The sequence below is a fragment of the Geotrypetes seraphini genome, chromosome 3 (assembly GCF_902459505.1).
Source record: "Geotrypetes seraphini chromosome 3, aGeoSer1.1, whole genome shotgun sequence".
NCBI lineage: Eukaryota > Metazoa > Chordata > Amphibia > Gymnophiona > Dermophiidae > Geotrypetes > Geotrypetes seraphini.
This window is the reverse complement of record NC_047086.1, coordinates 233,189,931-233,212,879: the sequence shown is the minus strand read 5'-3', so window position 1 is coordinate 233,212,879 and position 22,949 is coordinate 233,189,931. Positions and strand designations below refer to the sequence as shown.

The following is a 22,949-nucleotide window of genomic DNA, read 5'->3' as shown; positions in this document are numbered from 1 at the left end:
GTCTACTTTTTTTTATTCATACCATTCCTCAAAAGGCGTCTTTATATTTACAAAGTCTACGAGTATGTAAAAGCTTCGCAGGCCTTTAGATTCTTTCCAACCCAATGCAATGCTGCCCATCTGTCTGGGGACAGAATGCTTCTCCCAAAATTTAATTAAAAGAAATAAAAATCAGAGAAAAGGACATATTAAGTTCCAATATAGACCACAGAAGTCCGGGGTTCCAGAGAAATAAATCCCTTCCCCCATGACCTAATATATTTCAGTGGGAGAAGCAGTTGCAGCAGCTGTAACATAGAAACATTTAAATACTGCAACATCGCAATTAGGAAATTGTTCCCCTCAAACCCCCTCCCCCTCCTTTTACAAAACCACAGAAGCGGTTTTTAGCGCAGGCCGGTGCGCTGAATGCTCTGCACTGCTCCTGACGCTCATAGGAACCCCATGAGTATCGGAAGCAGCGCAGAGCATTCAGCGCGCCGGCCAGCGCTAAAAAACGCTTCCGTGGGTTTGTAAAAGGGAGGGAAAGTGTCCTTTCTCCTTTCTCAATCACAGACTCGCACAAATAGAATCATACACACATGCCTGGACACAGACACAGTCCTGTCTCTGCTCTGCCCAATCTATGTCCCCAAGAATACCTATGCAGTGCTTGGACAAGAGTAAATGCCCACTTTCCCTGTCTATACATTTACACACATATGCAGTCACACAGTTTTATAAAAGCTACTTTCTAGATGTAAAACAGGCTTTACACGCAGAAAAAACCTACAAAATTGTCCTCATGTTATCACATTTTATATCATTTTATTATTCTTTTGAGAACAACAGAATGTTTGGGTATTACACTATAGTGTAATCAAAACACAACAGGATCTCGATAATGCACAAGCAAAATTTCACAACATGAAGTCACAACTACCATGCACAAAAAACGGAGGAAAAAAGCCTCAGACATCCATCAGTTTTAATGCGGCTACTACATTCCAGGACTGACTATGGTTCATTGGCAAAAAAACCCTAAAGCCAAAACTAGATATATAGAGGTTTTTATGCCAATGAACCATAGTCAGTTCTGGAATGTAGTAGCCGCATTAAAACTGATGGATGTCTGAGGCTTTTTTCCTCCGTTTTTTGTGCATGGTAGTTGTGAAATTTTAGGTACTACCCCTCACCCTTCTCTCCAAAGCAGAGACACACACAAAGACAACCCAGATACATACACATATGTACATACACTACATATATATATATATATATATATATATATATATATATATATATATATATATATGTATGTGTGTGTGTGTGTGTACATGTGTGTATGTACTGTATACAGTATAGATGAGCTGGAAAGAATTCCATGAACCATGCTCTGTGTGGTTTCCCTATATTTGTTTTCCTTTTGTACCTGGTGCCACTGGCCATCATTGATCTTTTGGGGGACCATTGTGCTGGTGTTCCCATGGCCCAAATCATATCCAAAGTGAGCCATTCCATTCTTCAGCTGAACGGTAGCAAAGTCAGCATGGTTGATCCGGGCCATATAGAAAAGTAAGCCTGACTCTGCTTCTGTTCGAACTTCAAACTCAATAGTAAGACTGCAAATTGAAAACATCTAATCAAAACTGGATAATAAGAATGAAATAGAGCTTTGTCTTGGGTTAGAGAGCATCTATCTAGAACTGGGTTGCTACCTCCCGGTATGATGTTTAACATTACAATAAAAACGAAAGCATTTATTTCTTTTGCCCTGTCTCAATGTAGAAGTGCAAAGTACCGGTAGATTTCTTAAAACACATAAACATGCATATATAACAAATCGTCTTTTTAGAACTGATGACACGGCCAAAATCACAGTTTCCCAATAATTGCAATTTTGATTCATGGTAATATTCTTTAAAAAAATGATCCCTCTCCCTCATCCCTCACCTTTTACAGAGACGTGCTAGAGGCTGGCACATGACAAAAGTCCCAAAGCCCTTTGAATTCCTATGAGCTTTGTGGCAGACACTAGTGCGGCTTTGTAAAAAGGGGATGGGGAGGGGGGGAATAAGGAATTTTAGTAGATTGTAGGACTTTTTAGCACTCTTGCATTGAGAGATATTGCGGTACGTGAATTCTGAAGCGTTTGAGACGGTATTGGTCTCAAGGAGAAACCTTCAGTCTCAAAAACTTATGTTTGACAATATTTTATATGTCAAGCCCAACAGAACATTATGCCAAAGGCATCTGATATAGTGGAATTGGATGCACCTCAGCATTTTATAGTCTTCTGTCATATCTCCCCTGAACTGTCTCTTCTCCAAGTTGAAGAGCTCCAGCTGCTTTAGCCTTTCCTCATAGTCAAGCCATCCCATCCTCTTTATCATTTTCATTGCCCTTCTCTGTACATTCTGCAATTCTACTACATTTTTTTTATATGATATAATTGACTTCAGAAGCCTTCTCAAAACCCAGGTTGGCAGCCAGGACCAAGAGCTGGGTTCGTGATAGTTTAGGCCAAACCCATGGCAGCCTGTAGGAGGGTGACTAAGGCAGGAAACTAGAGAAAGCTGTTTGCTTGCTTCAGATGACAATTCCTCATCTTCTTTCTCTGATTGGTCTTAGCCATCAGAATGAGACAATTATCAACCTGAGGTGGGGAATATTTTCTCTTCCTGCAGTGACATGGAAAAGGAGGCAGCACGAGGAGACAAGAGAGTGAGGATGGAGGCATAAAGGTGAAAGGAGGAGACTGAGGGTCGGATTCTCAAAACTAGCCAGAAAAATCCGGTAAGTCGATGTAGTGGCCTTAGTGGGAGTGGTTTTTTTTTTTTATTTTCAGGGCAATTCTCAGCATAATAGCATGCAAATTATATAAATGCTAGTTCTGCAGAGAATTTCTGGTAATGAGCAGGAGAAACTGTGCCTGGCGCTTTCTCAGAAGAGGAATCTCTAAGCACAGCTCCTCTCTTCTGTCAAAGCTGCTCTCCCTACCCCAATGAACTGAGCCGCAGGTCTCCCCAAGTCCTGCCAGCTCAGCTGATTGACCAGCAGGGAAAGCAGCATAGGGGAATATTCCTGCCTCCTGCCACTGCCCAGTCCCCCCTCCCCATACAAGATTGGCAGGAGGGATGCCTACTCCCTCCTGTTGCCAGGGTCCCCATTCCACGACAACCCCCCAGTACTCCTGACAATCACACCAACACCCCCGGCAGGAGGTATGCCCACTCCCACCCCTCTAGAGTCCCCTGACAACCCTCCCCCCCATACCTCTATGACGAAGGCTGGCTGAAAGAATGCCTAATCTCTCTGGCCGTCAGGCCTACCTCTTCAAAATGGGATGGGAGGGATGGAGGGAAGGTTAGAAGCTGGGCAAGGGTTCTGCTGCACAGGGGGATAGGAGGGATAGAAAGATGCTCTTGGTCCGGCCTCTCTGTCAAATTTAAGAACCCATTGTGGCCCACGAGTCAAAAAGTTTACCCACCCCTGGCCTAGAGGATGGCTACTAAAATGATCAGTGGTCTTCATTATGAAGCGTATGGGGACAAATTTAAAGATCTCAATATGCATACTTTGGAAGAAAGGTGGGAGATGGGAGATATGATAGAGACATTTAAACACCTACATGACATATACCTACATGGCGTAAATGCACAGGATGCAAGTCTTTTCAGTTGAAAGGAAACTCTGAAATGAGGGGGAGTAGGATGAAGATGAAAGGAAATAGACTCAAAAGTAATTGAGCAGATACTTCTTCATGGAAAAGGTGGTAAATTTATAGAATGACCTACTGACGGAAGTGGTTGAGATGAAAACTGTGTCTGAATTCAAGAAAACTTGGGACAAGTACATAAGATCTCTAAGGAAGAGAGGAAAGGTAGATGCCATTGATGGATAGACTGGATAAGCCGTATTGTCTGTATCTGCCTTCTTTTCTCTATATTTGTATGTTTCTATCTACTTCACTTATGCCTGGGCAAGCTTGACCCTGAAGGGCTGTGTCAAGGCTTATAAAGTCAAAACTAAGGTGGCATAAGTAGTCCTTTGAAGTCAACCTCTATGGAGGAGGTCTGTAAAGTTGTAATTTGGACTTCAGTCCAAACATCTGCGTCAGGTTCCAGGGGAGATCCAGGGAATTACGGCCAGTAAGCCTGACCTCAGTGCCGGGCAAAATAATGAAAACAATTATAAAAAAATAAAATTGTGGAACATGTAGACAAAAATGATTTAATGAGACAGAGTCAGCATGGGTTCAGCCGAGGGAGGTCTTGCCTCACCAACTTGCTTGACTTCTTTGAAGGAGTGAGTAAACATGTGGATAAAGATGAGCCAGTTTATGAAGTGTGCTTAGATTTTCAGAAAGATTTTGACAAAGTTCCTCATGAGAGGCTCCTGAGAACATTAAAGAATCATGGGATAGGTGGCAAAGTTCAGTTGTGGATTAGGAACTGGTTATCGGAGAGAAAACAGAGGGTAGGGTTAAATGGCCATTTTTCACAATGGAGGATAGTAAATAGTGGTATGCCACAGGGATCTGTACTGGGACTGGTGCTATTTAACTTATTTAGAAATTATCTGGACATTGGAACTATGAGTGAAGTGATTAAATTTGCAGATGATACTAAATTATTCAAAGCTGTTAAAATGGCAGACTGTGAAAAACTGCAGGAGGACCTTAGGAAATCGGAAGACTGGGCATCCAAATGGCAGATGAAATTTAATGTGGACAAATGAAAAGTGATACACATTGGGAAGAATAATTCAAATCGTAGTTACTGGATGCTACTAAGGTCCCACCATGGGAGGGGGTCAGTGCTCAAGAAAAAGATCTGGGTGTCATTGTGGACAATACAATGAAACCTGTCTCTATATTGCTCAATGGTGCAACCTCACCTTGAGTATTGCATTCAGTTCTGGTCTCCTTATCTCAAAAAAAGATATAGCAGCACTAGAAAAGGTTCAAAGAAGAGTGACCAAGATAATAAAGGGGAAGGAGTTCCTCTCATATGAGGAAAGACTAAAGAGGTTAGGCATCTTCAGCTTGGAAAAGAGACAGCTGAGGGGAGATATGATTGAAGTCTACAAAATCCAGAGTAGTGAAGCACGAATACAAGTGGATCAATTTTTTACTGCATCAAGATTTACAAAGACCAGGGGATACTCGATGAAGTTACAGGGTAATACTTTTACAATCAATAGGAGGAAATGATTTTTCACTCTGAGAATAGTTAAGCTCTGGAACACGTTGCCAAGAATGTGGTAAGAGTGGCTAATGTAGCTGTATTTAAAAAAAGTTTGGACAAGTTCCTAGGAGAAAAAGTCAATAGTCTGCTGTTGAGATAGACATGGTGGAAGCCACTTCTTGCCCTGGATCAGTGGCATGGAATGCTGCTACTTTTTGGGTTTTTGCCAGGTACTTGTGACATGGACTGGGCTCTGTGAAGACGGGATACTAGGCTAGATGGACCATTGGTCTGATCCAGTAAGGCTGTTCTTATGTTCTTATACTATTTGAAATGGGATTCTTGATGTGACAATTGGTTTGATATGTCTGCTTTGAGGAAACTTCTTGAAGTTTAGAACCCAACTTTGATCATCATATAACCCTTCATCCTTCTTATCATAAAAAAACAAAGAATGAAAAAGGCCTATTTCCAAGTAAAGATGTTGTTGCTCATTGACACTCTTGGTTTTTTGTTGTTGTTTTTTTAAAATTCATTTTCCCTTCTTTTGTTAAAGGCAATCTGTAGCTAGGGATTTCCATCATAAACTGCTTGTCCTTGGTGAAAATGAGGCTGGTTATCTCTAACTGGTGTTTTCTACAGACAGCAGAATATAAGTCCTCATATAAACTTGTCCACATCCCTTAGGAACTAGCTTCTCTCATGGTTTAAATACTATTAAGTTGGAAAAGAACTGAGGTAACTCTGTGTGGAAACTCTTGCACATGTCAATGATCATGTTGTTTACATGATTCTCTACTTTTCTCCCCACTGAATTTCTGTTATCTTGTTATTTACTCTTGTCCTCTCCTTTTCACAATAAATAAATAAAATGATGATTCTTTTACAAATTATGGTAATGCAGTAATTTCACTTGGATGCATTCATATTCTGAATGCATCCTTTTTAAATTCGCATGCTTCTGCTACAAATCGGTAAATGGGTCTTCACCAAGCTACATCAATCCCCACTTTAACCTCTATCACATAAACAAGAAATCTCGTAGAACTCAACTGTTCGCCTTCCCCTCGCTTAAACTCTGTCACCCTAAAAGATTCATAGACAAAACCTTCGCCTACCAAGCAGCCAAGCTCAACCCATGGCTGGCCCAAATGATACTCGAGGTCCCCTCCTACCTCGACTTCAGAAAATCACTCAAAACTTATCTATTCAGCAAACAAGACCCCTAACGACCCCACCCATGCATATTAACACTGCGCCCCCCCTTCCTCCCCCCCTGCTCTCCTCCCCCTTCATAATAGCTTCTCTCTTCCCTATCTTCAACAAGCTCTCAACATCCTCTGTCAATTTCAGTTATACTTGTTACATTGTTGTTAATTTGTTTGTAAATCTGCGTGCAAATGTAGATCCTAATCTAACTGATGTAAACCGCCTAGAACTCACCGGGTATGGCGGTATATAAAAATAAAATTATTATTATTATTATTAATACCCTACTTGGAACAGCAGACAACCTAAGAAGGGGCATTTATTGACCATGAATGCCTGAGCTCAAAGCCTGTTACAATGAGGTAAACAAGTTACTACCCTGCTCAAGGGAATTCATCAAGCTGTGTTAAGGCCTTAAGTTGTGTTATTTGGGCCTTGGGTATGACTTAAACAGCCCTAACCTGATTGAAAATACTGTAGTAATACACAAAAAAGTCATGTTAGGGCCCTAAAATTAACGTAAAATACTGGGGTTATTTCACCACCCAGGAGAATCCTCATAAGAAAGCATGGGTGTTGCAAGAAATGAGCACATAACCCCAGTCCTTCGGAAGTTGCACTGGTTACTAGAGTCCAATATAAAGTAATCTTGATTGTTCATCAAACACTTTACCATCCAATTGCTGATGTTATGCTGTCCCGGTAGAACACTGCGTTCAGAAAATGCCATGTTATTTGAAACATCGACTAAAGTGCGATATGCTGAGACCAGAGCAGCTGCTTTTTGTGTGGCAGGTGTTAAAATGTAGAATGCACTGATGGGGCAATTACTTCCATGTGCTGACAGACTGAAATATAAAAAAACTACTGAAAGCCCAGCTATTTGTATCTGCTTTCATCTAAGGAAAGATTTACATTTGTACAGGCAATAGATGGAAGTGGGTAAGAAATGTTATGAAGCTTTCTGTAATGTTAATTTTATGCTATGTATGTTTTATGTGGAAACCCCCTAGATATAGACAATATATACATTTTAAAAATAAATAAATAAATGACCACTAGTAGTAGTTGTGTGAGACTACTGCTCTAGACCCCATTTTTTTTTGAAGGATCGGACTGGACAGGAGCCTGAAGACTCCTGCCTGAAGACCCCTCTGGACCATCACTGCTTTTAAAAGTAGCCCTTGTTGGGGGGGAGGGGGGTCTTGAGCCTGGGTTAGGCTATTGCAAGAGGGGTCTGAAGACTGGGGAGGTTTCTACAAAAGGGGGATCTGAAGCATTGTAGGAGTGTAAAGCCGGGGTGGGGAGGGGGGGAGTGTTAAGTGTCAGACAGGAGAACTCTTCGCTGCCAGCCTGGGAGCACTGGGCTGTGGCTTCACAGCCTCATACTCCAGGCCACGGGACTAATGCAGCAAGATGGCTCACAAGCAGCATTATTCTTTTAAAAATGGGATTCAGCAACCTGCGGTACTGAGATCCTGCAGGTTGCTGAATCCAGCGGAGAATCAAGGTGTGGTAAAAAGCAAACTTTTACCACACCCTGATATATTCTTCTTACATAGTCCTAAGTTGTACCTTAATTAAAATGCATGCATCAACACAAAAAGATCTTGAGATAGAAAAAGAAAAAAAAAATAGAATCCTGAGGAGCATTATGAGTCAGTGGAAATCCACATACCGATTTTTTACTTTGGTGTCATCAAATGCAATTGCAAGATGGCTGTTCCTGGAGAGACCAAACTGCTTGCCACCTTTCAATATAACAGGTGCTATCTCAGCAACACAAGGTCCCTGGAAAAAGAAAACATTCCCATTTTTACTACCTGTGTCTGCTTATTGTCACTCCTACTAATTTACACGCAATGTATCTCCTATAAATTAGAACTGTACTTAAAACCAGTTACCGAATGATGTAATTTCCACATGCTCAGAGATGTGAAGCTCAAATAGGGAGTTTTTGCCCCTTTTTTTGGAGCTTACCGCTCCCCTAACCGCACTTAAGATAAGTGATATTGGTTATTCCACTTGTCTGTTACCATCATTGGCATGTAATTACTTATGTCAGATTATACAAGCAAATAATAAGAAAACATATAAAAAATTCAAAATTTTTTAAAAATTCAAAATTACAAATAAGAAATAGAAAGAATATAACTGAAATTGATTGAAGCAGTACCACATAAGCAATGACTGGATGGTAAGCTCTAAAAAAAGGAGTGGCAAACACTTCCCATTTGAGCTTCACATCGCTGAGCATGTGGAAATTACATCAATCAATAACTGGTTTTAAGTATAGTTCTAATTTATAGGAGATATGTTGTGTGTAAATTAGTTAGATTAGCATACAGTTTGTATGTTGTTGCATATCTCCCACAATCAAATCCAGTAGTACCCTGACCAAGAAATTATTGATTATATTGTCACGCCTAAACATGGAAACCTATTTATCTCCTGGAAAATATAGATTTCCTGCCTACAAGTATCAAAATGCTACAGTGGTATGCAATTTTGCCCCTTCATTCATCTAGGCCAGGGGTGGGCAACTCTGGTCCTCGAGGGCCGGAATCCAGTCGGGTTTTCAGGATTTCCCCAATGAATATGCATGAGATCTATTTCATGCACTACTTTCAATGCATATTCATTGGGGAAATCCTGAAAACCCAACTGGATTCTGGCCCTCGCGGACCGGAGTTGCTCACCCCTGATCTAGGCAGTGGTGTAGTAAGGGAGGAGCAGGGGTAGTTTGCCTCAGGTGCTGACTTAGTGGGGGTGACAGCAACCATCCTCCTCTCCGCCCTCCCCACTCCTTCCCCAACCCCCCCACCCCACTACCGCGTGCAAGCGACCCTTCCCTTTCCCTTTATCTCTTTAACATTCCCGGCATGAGCAGCAACGCCAACCTGCTGCTCGTGCCAGCGATGACTCTTCCTCTGATGTCACTTCCTGCACCCGCACCTAGGGTGCAGAGGAAGAGCCGACGCTGGCGCAAGGTTGGGGGTTGCTGCTTGCGCTGGGAACATTAAAGAAGCGCAGAGGAAGAGAAGGGGTGCACATGCGTGGAAGGAGAGAGAGGGGGAAGGAGTGAGTGGGGTAGAGAAGGGGGTGGGGTGCCACCACCCCGGGTGCCTCTCACCCTCGCTAAGCCACGTCATCTAGGATAGGGGTTCTCAATCCTTGGGATACACCAAACCAGTCTGGCTTTCAGGATTTCCACAATGAATATACATGAGATAAATTTGCATACACTGCCTCCATTGTATGCAAATCTATCTCATGCATATTTATTATGGATATCCTGAAAATCTGACTGGTTTGGTTGCCATACGGGCTGGATTGAGAACCCTTGATCTAGGATTTAGTTAATTGGTTATTTTGACCAGCTTTGACCAGAAGAAAGCAGAGAAAGAAAATCATGTTGTGTCATCTAATCTCCGGTAGAGAAGGGATTTAGAATTGGTGCAATGTTTTTTTTCCAAAGACCACATTATTAAGTCTTTGCACAAAGTCTCACATCTGCTGTCTGCCGTTTGTGAATCAGAGAGAGATGTCAATACTGTGATGTACCAGCCTTCTTTTTCTGTAATCCACTTATACTCTTAATAGAGAGTTAGCAGAATATAAGCAAACAGATTACCGTATTTTCACGCAAATAACACGCACCCGTATAAAACGCGCACACGTGTATAGCGCACAGAAATCACGATGATAAGCACAAAAACTTTGGTATAACGCGCTCACGATTATACCGCGCATGCTGCCCGACTCTCCGTTCACCCCCCTGACTTCCGTGCACTGCCCCGCCTCTCCGTGCGCTGTCCCGACTCTCCGTTCACCCCCCTGACTTCCGTGCACTGCCCCGCCTCTCCGTGCGCTGTCCCGACTCTCCGTTCACCCCCCTGACTTCCGTGCACTGCCCCGCCTCTCCGTGCGCTGTCCCGACTCTCCGTTCACCCCCCCCTGACTTCCATGCACTGCCCTGACTTTCCGTGCGCTGTCCCGACTCTCCGTTCACCCCCCCTGACTTCCGTGCACTGCCCTGACTTTCCGTGCGCTGTCCCGACTCTCCGTTCACCCCCCTGACTTCCGTGCACTGCCCCGCCTCTCCGTGCGCTGTCCCGACTCTCCGTTCACCCCCCCCCCGACGTCCGATTCATCCCCCCCCCCGGCAGGACCATTCGCACCCCCACCCCGAAGGACCGCCGACTCCCCGACAATATCGGGCCAGGAGGGAGCCCAAACCCTCCTGGCCACGGCGACCCCCTACCCCCACCCCGCACTACATTACGGGCAGGAGGGATCCCAGGCCCTCCTGCCCTCGACGCAAACCCCCCTCCCCCCCAACGACCGCCCCCCCCAAGAACCTCCGACCGCTCCCCCAGCCGACCCGCGAACCCCCCTGGCGACCCCCACGACCCCCCCACCCCCCTTCCCCGTACCTTTGGTAGTTGGGCCAGAAGGGAGCCCAAACCCTCCTGGCCACAGCGACCCCCTAACCCCACCCCGCACTACATTACGGGCAGGAGGGATCCCAGGCCCTCCTGCCCTCGACGCAAACCCCCCTCCCCCCCAGCCGACCCGCGACCCCCCTGGCCGACCCCCACGACCCCCCCACCCCCCTTCCCCGTACCTTTGGAAGTTGGCCGGACAGACGGGAGCCAAACCCGCCTGTCCGGCAGGCAGCCAACGAAGGAATGAGGCCGGATTGGCCCATCCGTCCTAAAGCTCCGCCTACTGGTGGGGCCTAAGGCGCGTGGGCCAATCAGAATAGGCCCTGGAGCCTTAGGTCCCACCTGGGGGCGCGGCCTGAGGCACATGGGCCCAACCCGACCATGTGCCTCAGGCCGCGCCCCCAGGTGGGACCTAAGGCTCCAGGGCCTATTCTGATTGGCCCACGCGCCTTAGGCCCCACCAGTAGGCGGAGCTTTAGGACGGATGGGCCAATCCGGCCTCATTCCTTCGTTGGCTGCCTGCCGGACAGGCGGGTTTGGCTCCCGTCTGTCCGGCCAACTTCCAAAGGTACGGGGAAGGGGGGTGGGGGGGTCGTGGGGGTCGGCCAGGGGGGTCGCGGGTCGGCTGGGGGGGCGGTCGGAGGTTCTTGGGGGGGGACGGTCGTTGGGGGGGAGGGGGGTTTGCGTCGAGGGCAGGAGGGCCTGGGATCCCTCCTGCCCGTAATGTAGTGCGGGGTGGGGTTAGGGGGTCGCCGTGGCCAGGAGGGTTTGGGCTCCCTTCTGGCCCGATATTGTCGGGAAGTCGGCGGTCCTTCGGGGTGGGGGTGCGAGTGGTCCTGCCGGGGGGGGGGGATGTATCGGACGTCGGGGAGTCGGCCGGGCAAGAGGGCTTGGGCTCCCTCTTGCTCCGATCGTGGATGCGGGTGCGGGTGGGAGCGCGTGCGAGTGGTCGTTCGGGGTGGGGGTGCGAGTGGTCCTGCTGGGGGGGTGAATCGGGCGTCGGGCGGGGTGGGAACTATGTTTGAAAACTTTCGTATACCGCGCTCACGCATATAACGCGCGAGGGGTATGCGCGGTAGGTAAAAACGCGTATAACGCGCGCGTTATATGCGTGAAAATACGGTAGATTAGATGTGAGCTGAGCATAAATACAAAACAAAGCAAAATTAGAAAAGTATTTGAGGATCTGTGTAGTATTACAGATTTTCCTGCAAAATAAAGGTTAGAAAAATAATTTGATAAAAAGTCAAAATTTTCTTAAGTTTATCATATTGTTTGCCAAATGATTTTTACATTTAAATTTTTCTAATGATGAGAAAACCAGCTCTGAAAACTGATTATTGCCAAAGAATTATAACACTGCTTGCAATTAGCAAGTTAGAAATTGTTGAATGTGGGATATTAGAAATCACTTTGGTAAACTATCAGATTATTGAGTGCAGTCTGCTTTTAGATTTCTGTCCTTATTATCTCATAAATATTCCTTATTCTCTCAATACATTTGACTTGACTAGAGAGATGCATGGAGACAGAAATTTCACTCATCCCCAATGGAATACCGGCTAAAATCCATTCCATCCTCGCCCATCCCCACAATTCATCTCCATCTCCTCCTAAACCCACAGGAGTCAATGCCATTATTTACTTGCTCGCAGCCCTCTGTTTCCTGCCAAACTCAACAGCCTCCTGTGGTTTTTTTTTTTTTTTGGCTAATATTCGCTGTTCAATCAATGATTGTTCCAAGCCTCACTGGTGTTACAGTTGCCTCACTGGGCATTCCAAGACTCAAGCTGGAGCACCAATTGCTTCTCTCAGGGTATTCCAAGCCTCATTCTGGAGTCACCAAAGATTTTGACTACACTCCTGTGTGAATCCCACAGCATCTTCTTCCATACCCTCAGGAATCCTGTGGTAACATCTTCCATCCACATGGGAATCATGTGGCAACTTCCATACTTGCAGGATTCCCTCAGACTCTGCAGGATTCCCACAATCCCCATTCCCATGCAGTTCTCTAGTCGAATAGATCGATGTTTTTCAGCTCTGTGCTGAAAGCACATCTAGCCAGTTGAGTGCTTCCATATTTCAGGAATATGCATGGAATAACTTTGCATATATGAGGTGCCACTGAAAAGTTCTTAGTCCAACTAATAAAGTTGGAGCAATCTCCATCGAGGGCTACACACTTAGTCCAGCGATTTTCCACAATTTTTGTGCTGTACTTTTCCGACGGAATGAAAAAAATGGAAAATCGCTAGACTATGTGTGTAGCCCTCGATGGAGACTGTCCCTACTTTGTTGGTTGGTCTGAGAACCTTTCAGCAGCAACTTGTAGTGAAGCCCTACTGTATGTGAATCAATATCATTCATATCCAATTGGCTAGGCATGCCTCTAAGAGAGGGCTGAGACGCACTGACCAATAAGCTTCATAGGGAATAGATTATCTGTTATGAGCATTATATAGTGCTGTCTAAATCTTACAGTGCTATCTACATGAAAGATAAGAATAAAAATGTATAATATTCTCCTGAGTGCTGTTGTTCTATTGATTCTGTTCAGAATTAGTCAAATCAAGTTATCTCTAAATGCCTCAGTTTAACCAAATGTAATTGGATAACAATAATGTGTCCAGACACATCAGCCAGAGAAATCAAAACAGAAAATCCTTACTTCCTTTATTACAACAAAAGATCAATAAAGCATCTTGATTTCAAAACTGCATTCAACTTGTCATAAATTCAGCCCACATTTAAATCTTATGCACTGTCCTTAGTTAACCCCCCTCCCCCCTGCCAAATATTTTTGAAACATATTTTTCAAAGGTCACAGACTTAAATGCTCTGTACATACTGGTGATGTCGCTCATCTTCTCCTCTGGGCAACCATAATAAGATTGTTTCTTTTCCTGCTCTACTCTTTGTAAATTGCTTCTCCCGCTCAGGCAACAAAAATGAATAACTGGATGCTTCACAATAGAACTGGCTATATGTGTGTTTCTGAAATATTTGACTATAAAGTGTCCTGGGATCCAGCTGATAAAGGCGGCTAAGCAATTGCAAATTATTATTTTGTTAATCATCGATTTTATAGTTGTCTAACATAACAGAGAGGTGGATTTTAGAAAGGACATAGACATACAAATCAGGACTGCAATGTTCAGGTAAAAAAAATCAGCAATATGAATAGGTCAACAGGGGACATAGACATGTACAGTATACACCTTGGTGGTTATGTGCTGGAATATAAACACTTATGTCAGCCATTTTAGAAACGTGCTTATTTTTGCAAAGCTGTCAAGCAACTTGGTATCCACTGCTAGTTTTGCTTTCAGGTATGAGGGGGGGGGGGGGGCGCATTAAACAGTGAGAGATTAAGTAGTGACCTCCCTAATCCACTTCAGTGGAAACTAGCCCCCTCTTTTATGAAGTTGTGTTAGGTTTTTATACTGCTGTCCACTGCAGTAAAAGCTCCAACGCTCATAGAATGAGCACTGGAGCATTTACTACTGTGGCCGGCGATAAAAAACCCTAATGCGGCTTCATAAAAGGGGATGTGGGGGGGGGGGGGGTTAGGACACTTTTCTGAAATCCAGATGGCCCAGATAACTGGTGTAAATCCCACCACTGGTTGAGTTGCTGGACTGGCCAGGAATCAGCCCAGATCTCAAACCCATTTGAGAAACTCTGGGCCAGATTAAAGAGAGCAGCAGCGGCAAAGCAACTGTCCAAACATGCAATAATCAACTCCTGGTTCCACATAAAAACACCTATTGATCTCCAAAGACTTGTGAATAGCATGCCAAGAAAATGTGAGGCAGTAATCAAGGCTACTAGTGAGACTGATGAAGTCAGCAGATAACTGGACAAATTATCTTTATTAGCTTGGGTAGCGTATGAGCAGCATTATTTTTGTGAAATGTGCCAAATATTGTGCTGTTCTTGTTAAGTGATTACAGAGTTTCTTTTATTAGTTAAAAAATGTAATCATTAAATGCAGTTATGATGTTATAGCCGCTTTTTTGTGTGTGTAATGCCTAAAATGCTAGGTGTTGCCACAGTTTTGGCCACTAGTGTAATTTATGGTGAGCTGTCCAAAAATAACCCAAAATCTACTATACCCATCTGTCTCCCAATAATGCTTATGGCTGGTGGTGGCACCTATACAGTATGTCAGTATAGTAGGCTTTTGGTGGGCTTTGGTGGCCTCACACTTTCTACCACAAATGTAGTGGTTAGAGTGGCTTATGGGCCTGGGTTCTCCTCTCTTTGACTCACTGGCCAATCTACCAGGCTACTTAAGACACCTTTGTGCGGCTCTACTAGGCTTTTCCATACTGCTTCATTCAGATCTTTTGTAAGGTGGGAGGTGGGGTCAGTGACCACTGGGAGGTGTTACTTAATCCCTCCAGTGGTCATCTGCTCACTTTGGGTACATTTTTAGCACTTAGATGTTTTTAAAACTGGTGTAGCTCTGGACGTCTAAGTTTTGTCCTGGGAAATGTTCGATTATCACCACAAGATTTCCAAGTGCTAAGCATGCCCAAATTCCACCCATAACACACCTCCAACATTCCCTCTTGAACTTTGGACGCGTGGAGAGGCATAATCAAAAAAAACCGTCTAAGTCCCTTTTTGGCCTAAGGCCTTAAACGTTGAAAGCAGAAGCAGGAAAAGTGTCCATAACCAAAACAAACGTCCTTGTTTTTATAATGGCCTGCCTCTACATTCAGCTGTTTAAACGCCCAGACCATCACAGCATTTATTTCCTACAAACGAACGGAGACCAGGGAAGCTAAACTAGAACATAGGGCGAGGTCTGCAGTGGTCAAAATGGCAGTCAGGGAGGCCAGACTTCGAGTGGAAGAGACTCTGGCAAAGAACATGAAGAAAGGAGACAAATCCTTCTTCAGGTATATTAGTGATAGGAAAAAGAACACAGACGGGATAGTACGCCTTAGAAAACCAGATGGGAACTGCACAGAATCAGATTCTAATAAAGCAGAACTACTGAATGAATATTTCTGCTCGGTCTTCACCTGCGAGGCACCGGGGCACGGTCCGCAGTTGCAGGCAAGGCCCAGTGTGGAAGACCCGTTTCAGTATTTCGAGTTCACACCTGGCGACGTCTACTATGAACTAGCAAGACTCAAGGTGAACAAAGCCAGGGACCGGACAATCTACACCCCAGGGTGGTCAGTGAGCTGCGTGATGTCCTGGCAGAACTGCTATCAGGACTCTTCAATCTCTCCCTAAGTTCGGGGAGAGTCTCCATAGACTGGAAAACAGCTAACGTCGTTCGACTGCACAAAAAGGGTTGCAGGGCAGAGGCTGCAAACTACAGACCGGTGAGTCTCACATCAATAGTATGCAAACTCATGGAAACACTAATCAAACATAAATTAGACGCAATCTTGGATGAGGAGAATCTACGGGATCCCAGTCAACACGGATTCACCAAGGGTAGGTCCTGCCAATCCAATCTCATCAGCTTCTTTGACTGGGTAACAAAACAGATAGACTTGGGAGAATCCATGGACGTCATATACCTAGACTTCAGCAAAGCTTTCGATAGTGTCCCGCATCGCAGGCTGTTGAGCAAGAGAAATCAATGGGGCTGGGAGAAACACTAACTACATGGGTCAATGACTGGCTGAGTGGCAGATTTCAGAGGGTGGTAGTTAACGGTACCCTCTCTAAAACATCGGAGGTGACCAGTGGAGTACCGCAGGGCTCAGTCTTGGGCCCGCTCCTTTTCAACATATTCATAGGGGACCTAACTCAGGGGCTTCAAGGTAAGATAACATTATTCGCTGATGACGCCAAACTATGCAATATAGTGAGAGATGGCAATTCACCCGATAGTATGACACAGGACCTACATTTGTTGGAGCTTTGGTCCTCGACCTGGTAGCTGGGCTTCAACGCTAAGAAATGCAAGATCATGCACCTCGGCAGCAGAAATCCGTGCAGAACTTACACCTTGAATGGTGAGACCTTAGCTAGAACTTCAACAGAACGAGACTTGGGAGTGATCATCAGCGCAGACATGAAAACTGCTGATCATGTGGAGAAGGCTTCATCTAAGGCAAGACAGTTGTTAGGTTGCATCCGCAGGAGTTTCGTCAGTCGGAAGCCTGAAATCATAATGCCATTATACAGAACCATGGTAAGACCTCATTTGGAATACTGTGTGCAATTCTGGAGGCCACACTACCGAAAAGATGTGCTGAGAGTAGAGTCGGTGCAACGGATGGCCACCAGGATGGTCTCGGGGCTCAAAAATCTATCGTACGAGGAAAGGCTGAAAATTTTGCAGCTGTACTCACTTGAGGAACGTAGGGAGAGAGGAGACATGATTGAGACGTTTAAGTATATTACCGGCCGTATCGAGATGGAAGAAGAGATTCTCTTTCTCAAAGGACCCTCGGCCACAAGAGAGCATCCGCTCAAACTCAGGGGCAGGAAATTTCATGGCGACACCAGGAAATATTTCTTCACCGAGAGAGTGGTTGATCCTTGGAACGAGCTCCTGATGCAGGTGATCAAGGCAAACAGCGTGCAAGAATTTAAGAGCAAATGGGATGCCCATGTGGGATCCCTTAGAGGGTTAAGCCAAGGGAACCTGTCACCAGGAGTGGGATCCCTAGGATAGTAGACTTGGGGGTAACCTGATGGGCTATGGCCCTTATCTGCCGTCATCTTCTATGTTTCTATGTTTCTATATCTACACTTGTACCCAAACGACGTCTACACTTATACCCCATAATGAACCAAAAAAACGCCTAAGCCCCAAACGTCCAACACAAGGGTTTTTAGGCAAAGGAGGAGCTAGTCCTTTTCCTAAAAGCTGGAGTTTGTAACCGGTGTCTGTCAAAAACAACACCGGTTACAGAATCCACTCCAACCCCCCCCCCCCCCCCACGACATCGGGGCAGGAGGGAACCCAAGACCTCCTGCCCTGCGATCCCTAAACTCCCCTCCACGATTACGGTCAGGCAGGAGGGAACCCAAGCCCTCCTGCCCCGGGCACCCGTGGTGCCTGGGCCAATCAGAATAGGCCCAACCCAGCCCATGTGCTTAAGGCTCCACCCACAGGAGGAGCCTAAGGCTCCCGGGCCTATTCTGATTGGGGGATGGGGGATAGGGGGTCCACCTGGGCAGGAGGGGTTGGGCTCTCTCCTGCCCGATCGTGTAGGGGGGTGGGGGGTGAAAGGTCAGGAGGGCTTGAGCTCCCTCCTGGTCTGATCATAATTTGGGGGGGCCCGCGGGGCAGGAGGGCTTGGGCTCCCTCTCACCCTGAATGTAATCGGCGGGGGGTCATGGATCGCTGGGGCCAGGAGGGCTCGGGCTCTCTCCTGGCCCGATGTTGTCGCGGGGTGCCACAGCTGGCGGGGCAGGAAAGCTTGGGCTCCCTCCTGCCCTGATGTTGTTGTGGGGTGCCGTGGGTGTCCGGTGTAGGAGGGCTTGGGCTCCCTCCTGCCCTGATGTCATCGGGGAGGTCGGGGGTGCCGCAGGGCAAGAGGGATTGTGCTCCCTCTTGCCCCAATATTGTCGGGGGGGGGGGTGATGTATCATGGCTGGAGAGATTGGCCATTTCCCCTGCCGCGATGCCATCACTCCTCTACCCGAACTGCCACAACCCGCGGCAGGAGAGATTGGGCATCTCTCCTGCCGCGGGTCACGGCAGTTCGGGTAGAGGGGTGATCACATCGCGGTAGGGAGATGAGGCATCTCTCCTGCCGCGATGGTTGCAGTGGGTGGGTGAGGTTGCTGGGCTGCTAAACTGATCGCGCCAGCGGCCCCTTTTTCGGCACTTAGACCTGTTTTGACTTCGTCTATGTCAAAAAGGTATAAGTGCCGACTAGGAAACCTGCCTAAGGTTTTGGTTATACCTGCTGCATGCCTAGGTGTAGGTCAGCCCACCTCCCGCCCACTGCCCGCCCTTTCCCCTCCTCTAAACACGCCTCTTTTCTCTCTGTGCATTTAGTGGCAGGGGAAAGGCCTAAGCTGGTTTTAGATACGTCTAAAACCAGCTTTGGTTGTGGGTACTTGGACGATCAGGCTTTTTGATCGTCCAAGTAGCCATTTAGGACACTTTTTAGACGTTTTTTTTTTTATTATGAACCCCATAGCGACTAAGAAGCCTAGCAAGACGTCTAGTAAGTCAGCTTCGAAAATCGGCATTTGAACATTTTGGTGAGAAAAAAGTCCATGGGTTTCTTCTATCAAACTGCGCTAGCAGTTTTTAGCGCAGAGAGCCACGCCGAATGGCCCGCTCTGATCCCGATGCTCATAAGAACTAGCACAGTTTGATAGTAGAGACTCCAAGTGCCAATTTATGTCATTTTTTTTATATCTTAGTGTTTGAAAATGCCCGTGTTAATGCTTAACACTGGTTATTGGTATTTATTGCCAATTTAATGATAGTTAATTATGTTAGAAACATAGAAACATAGAGTATGACAGCAGAAAAGGGCCGGCGGCCCAACAAGTCTGCCCACTCCAGAACCCTCCCTCCCACAAGTCTGCCCACTTAATCAATACGAACCCTCCTCCCTGGGGTATCCATCTTTTGGGCATAGCTCTGTGGTGCCCCCACCTGATGGTCCCATCGACTCTTGAAGTCGAGCACGCTACTGGCCTTGACCACCTGGCATGGAAGATCATTCCATCGATCAATAACCCGTTCGGTGAAGAAGTATTTCCTGGTGTCACCATGAAATCTTCCCCCCTTAAGTTTCAGCGGATGCCCTATTGTCGCCATGGGACCCTTTAGAAAGAAGATTTCTTCCTCCACTTTAATGCGACCCGTGATGTACTTGAATGTTTCTATCATGTCCCCCCTTTCTCTGCGCTCTTCGAAAGAATATAAGCGCAGTCTGGTCAGCCATTCTCCATAAGGGATGTCTTTCAGTCCTGAGACTATCCTAGTGGCCATTCTCTGGATTGGCCACTAGGATGGTGTGTAACTGCGCACCTAATTGTGCACCATTTATAGAATTTGAGGGATAGTTTCTTCTGTCTGACCATAAAGCATTGTATTAATCTTAACAACAAATGCAAATGATAACCAGGAACTGGAAAAAAGTATGACAGGTTAAACCTTTCCTTTTGGTGGGAAACATTGTGCTTCTATTACAAGTATGAGAGAATGAATGCGGAACAGGCGGGAAACAAAAAAAAAATTTAAAGAAGTCTGGAAACATTTGTTAAATTGTAGAGTGATTAATTGATAAGATCCTTAATTCTCAGAATTTCTTAATTTTCTACACACGTCCAGATTGGGAGGGAGGGAGGAGGATATAGGGTATTTTGTTTTTAATAGTTGTGCAAATATAAGTGCTGTTAATTGTTTATTTTTGTATGCTTATTATGGTAAGTTTGGAAAACTAATAAAGAATTTTTAAAAAGTATTTGCAGAGGCTACGCGGATTATAAGATGTTTGTGAGCTAACGTCAAAAAAGAGATTACAGAAAGCTCAAACACATTGAGGCCCTTTTACTAAACTGTGGTAAAAGGTGGCCTTAGTGCATCCTTATGCGGGTCATTCTCCCATTTTGCTGCTGGGTTAAAGTAGCCAATTTTTATATTTTCATTATTAATGACCATGCACTAATTTTGACTTTAGTACATGAGCCCCTACTGCTAGCCATTATGTAGGCGGTAAGGACACACACGTTAACCATGCACTAATTGGTTGGTGTGTGTGGCAAGGTAACTCTGCAAACCGATTAGTGCAGAAAGGCCTTGATTCTATACACGGCGTTTAACTCGTAGGCACTACTGAGCGTAATTCTACGCTAGGCGCTGTTTATAGAATCATGCCTAGCAGCACCTAAGTGTTCTTAGCACCGGTAGGCATTAAAATCTTAGCTGCACTCCCATTTAAGCCAGGGTTTTCTTGTCCTAAATGAGTGTACTTAAGTCAAACCATGCCCAAAGTCCGCCCTGAATCCACCCCTAACCACGCCTACTTTCTGGTAGGCGAATCGGTGTAAACACCTTCCTCAAAGTGGCAGGGCCTACCAAGTTAGGCACCTTACCAGCTAATTACATTTTTAATGTTTTTTAAAATTACTTTGTAATGGAACTTTTCAGTTAACAGCACTGATTAATCCTGATTGAATAATTGACCCCCCACCCTCCCCTTTTATGAAGCCGCGCTAGCGTTTTTTTTATTGCTGGCCACGGGCGGTAAAAGCTCTGATGCTCAAAGAATCCCTATGAGCGTCGGAACTCTTAACCACCGCAGCCGACAATAACAAACGCTAAAGCGGCTTCATAAAAGGGGTGGTAAGGTTAGGCACCTAGATTGGCTATGTGTGCCGATCTAGGTAAGTAACTTCAGGAGCTGTTTATAGAATCTGAGCTAAAATGCCCACTCTCTGCTCCAGACCTGCCCTAGCACTAACACGTTTTAGTGCGTGGGTAGAGTGCACATCTAAAATTTACCGTGAACACCTCAGCGCCCCACGCTACGCCATGTTTTGCTGCAGTAAGCATGTGTTAGTGCTTACCACAATTTAGTAGAAGAACCCCATTATTTCACAAACAGAAGCTTTAACTCACTGTTTGATTCTGATGGGACCGTTCAGGTCTTTATCTGCCGCCATTTACTATGATTCACTGTATGTAGTCTCTGTCTAACCATTCACTGTATGCAGTCTAAGCCAGGGAACAAACACATAGCCCACCAAAAAAGTTCCACACAAAAAGCAGGAGAGCAAAAATAAAAAGAACAACTGTGGAACTGATGATGCTGATGAAATCTTTTATTAAAGTTTTGTATTCAAACAGCCTTAGTATAAATGGTGCAGTCAAAAAAAAAAAAACACAAAAATACACAGTAAACGGATTGCGGTATAGACCCGACACGGGCCGTGTTGCAGTCAAAAGAGACCTTCTTCCAGGGTCCGGCGCTGCTATACACCACAAATAAAGAAATTGCAATTTTTGCAAAACGCAATACTGTGCGCTGCTAAATTGTAGCTAATTGAGCGATAACGCCAAAGTAGCCCGTGTCGGGTCTATACCACAATCCATTTACCGTGTTTTTTTTTTTTTTATTTCTTCAAGATCATCAGTTCCACAGTTGTTCTTTTTGGTTTTGTCTCTATCTAAACACCTTTCATGCTGACACTTGCAGAGTGAGATTTAACATCCTGTTGCCACACAGAGCATTTTCTGTAAGCTTGTTCAAGAAACCTCGACTCATCACAAGTCGGGAAATGCATTTTTGCAAGAGGAAATCTCTCCTGCCCTCAGGGAAAGACCCATTCAATAAAACAAAAAAATAAAGAAATAAAAGGATCTCTACAGAAAGTCTTGCTTTTTTTAAATAGGAAAAAAAAAGAAACATTTTAGTATTTGGCTTGCAACAAAACTGTTCAGGCTTGACTATGTAGTTCTGGAGTGTACAATGCAAACAGCATGCACAGTGAAACACCTCAAGATGCTTGCTAGAATCCACAATCATGAACAAAGAAACACAAGAAGGACAAGATAACCAAACCAAGAATGTGTGATAAGTCTGTCAGTGCTTGCCCATCTCCAACCAAGTCCAGGTCACATTCCATTGTTACTATGAAACACTTGAATTGGGGCCTGGGCTGTAGTTGAAGACTATTCAGATTGAAATTAAACAAAAAGTTATGGCTGAAAATGTTTCTACAACAGTATCTCATACTCTCTGCCGAAGCACAGAAGTGTGCCCAAAAGTGATTCCTGGTGTGCCACGAGAGATTCCAGAATTTATTTATAAAATTCCCTACATAAGAAATAATTCATAAAATAAATATACACGAGACTAGATGACGTGTACGTCTCGTACACAAGAGTCTGTCACCATTGGCGCCTCTCCTCCTCTCCACCCCGGCATACCTCTGTAAAGGTTCACCAGCGCGGGCATCTTCCACCTGCTGCTTGCGCCGGCCTTGGCTCCCTTTTGACATCACTTCCTGTCATGGGACCAGTATGTGACATCAGAAGGGAGCTGGGGGGGTGACGCAAGCAGCAGATGAAAGATGCTGCTCGTACCGGAGAACATTTACAGAGGTATAATTTCAATTATAATATGCTCCTTTTAGTGTGCCAGAGCTACAAAGGTTTGCGAGACACTGTTCT

At 45.2% G+C, this 22,949-nt stretch overlaps 1 protein-coding gene across 10 annotated transcripts in view; it reads right to left on the bottom strand.

Annotated features, from left to right (window-relative positions):
• The window catches only part of LAMA2 (laminin subunit alpha 2), a 1,204,230-nt gene that overhangs the window by 20,854 nt on the left and 1,160,427 nt on the right, over positions 1 to 22,949 (bottom strand). For all 10 annotated transcript variants that reach the window (XM_033936921.1, XM_033936924.1, XM_033936922.1 and 7 more), the window contains 2 exons: positions 8,056 to 8,168; positions 1,412 to 1,601 (listed from right to left, as the gene is read on the bottom strand). In XM_033936921.1, the coding sequence (XP_033792812.1) occupies positions 1,412 to 1,601; positions 8,056 to 8,168 (303 nt within the window). The remainder of the gene's footprint in view (positions 1 to 1,411; positions 1,602 to 8,055; positions 8,169 to 22,949) is intronic.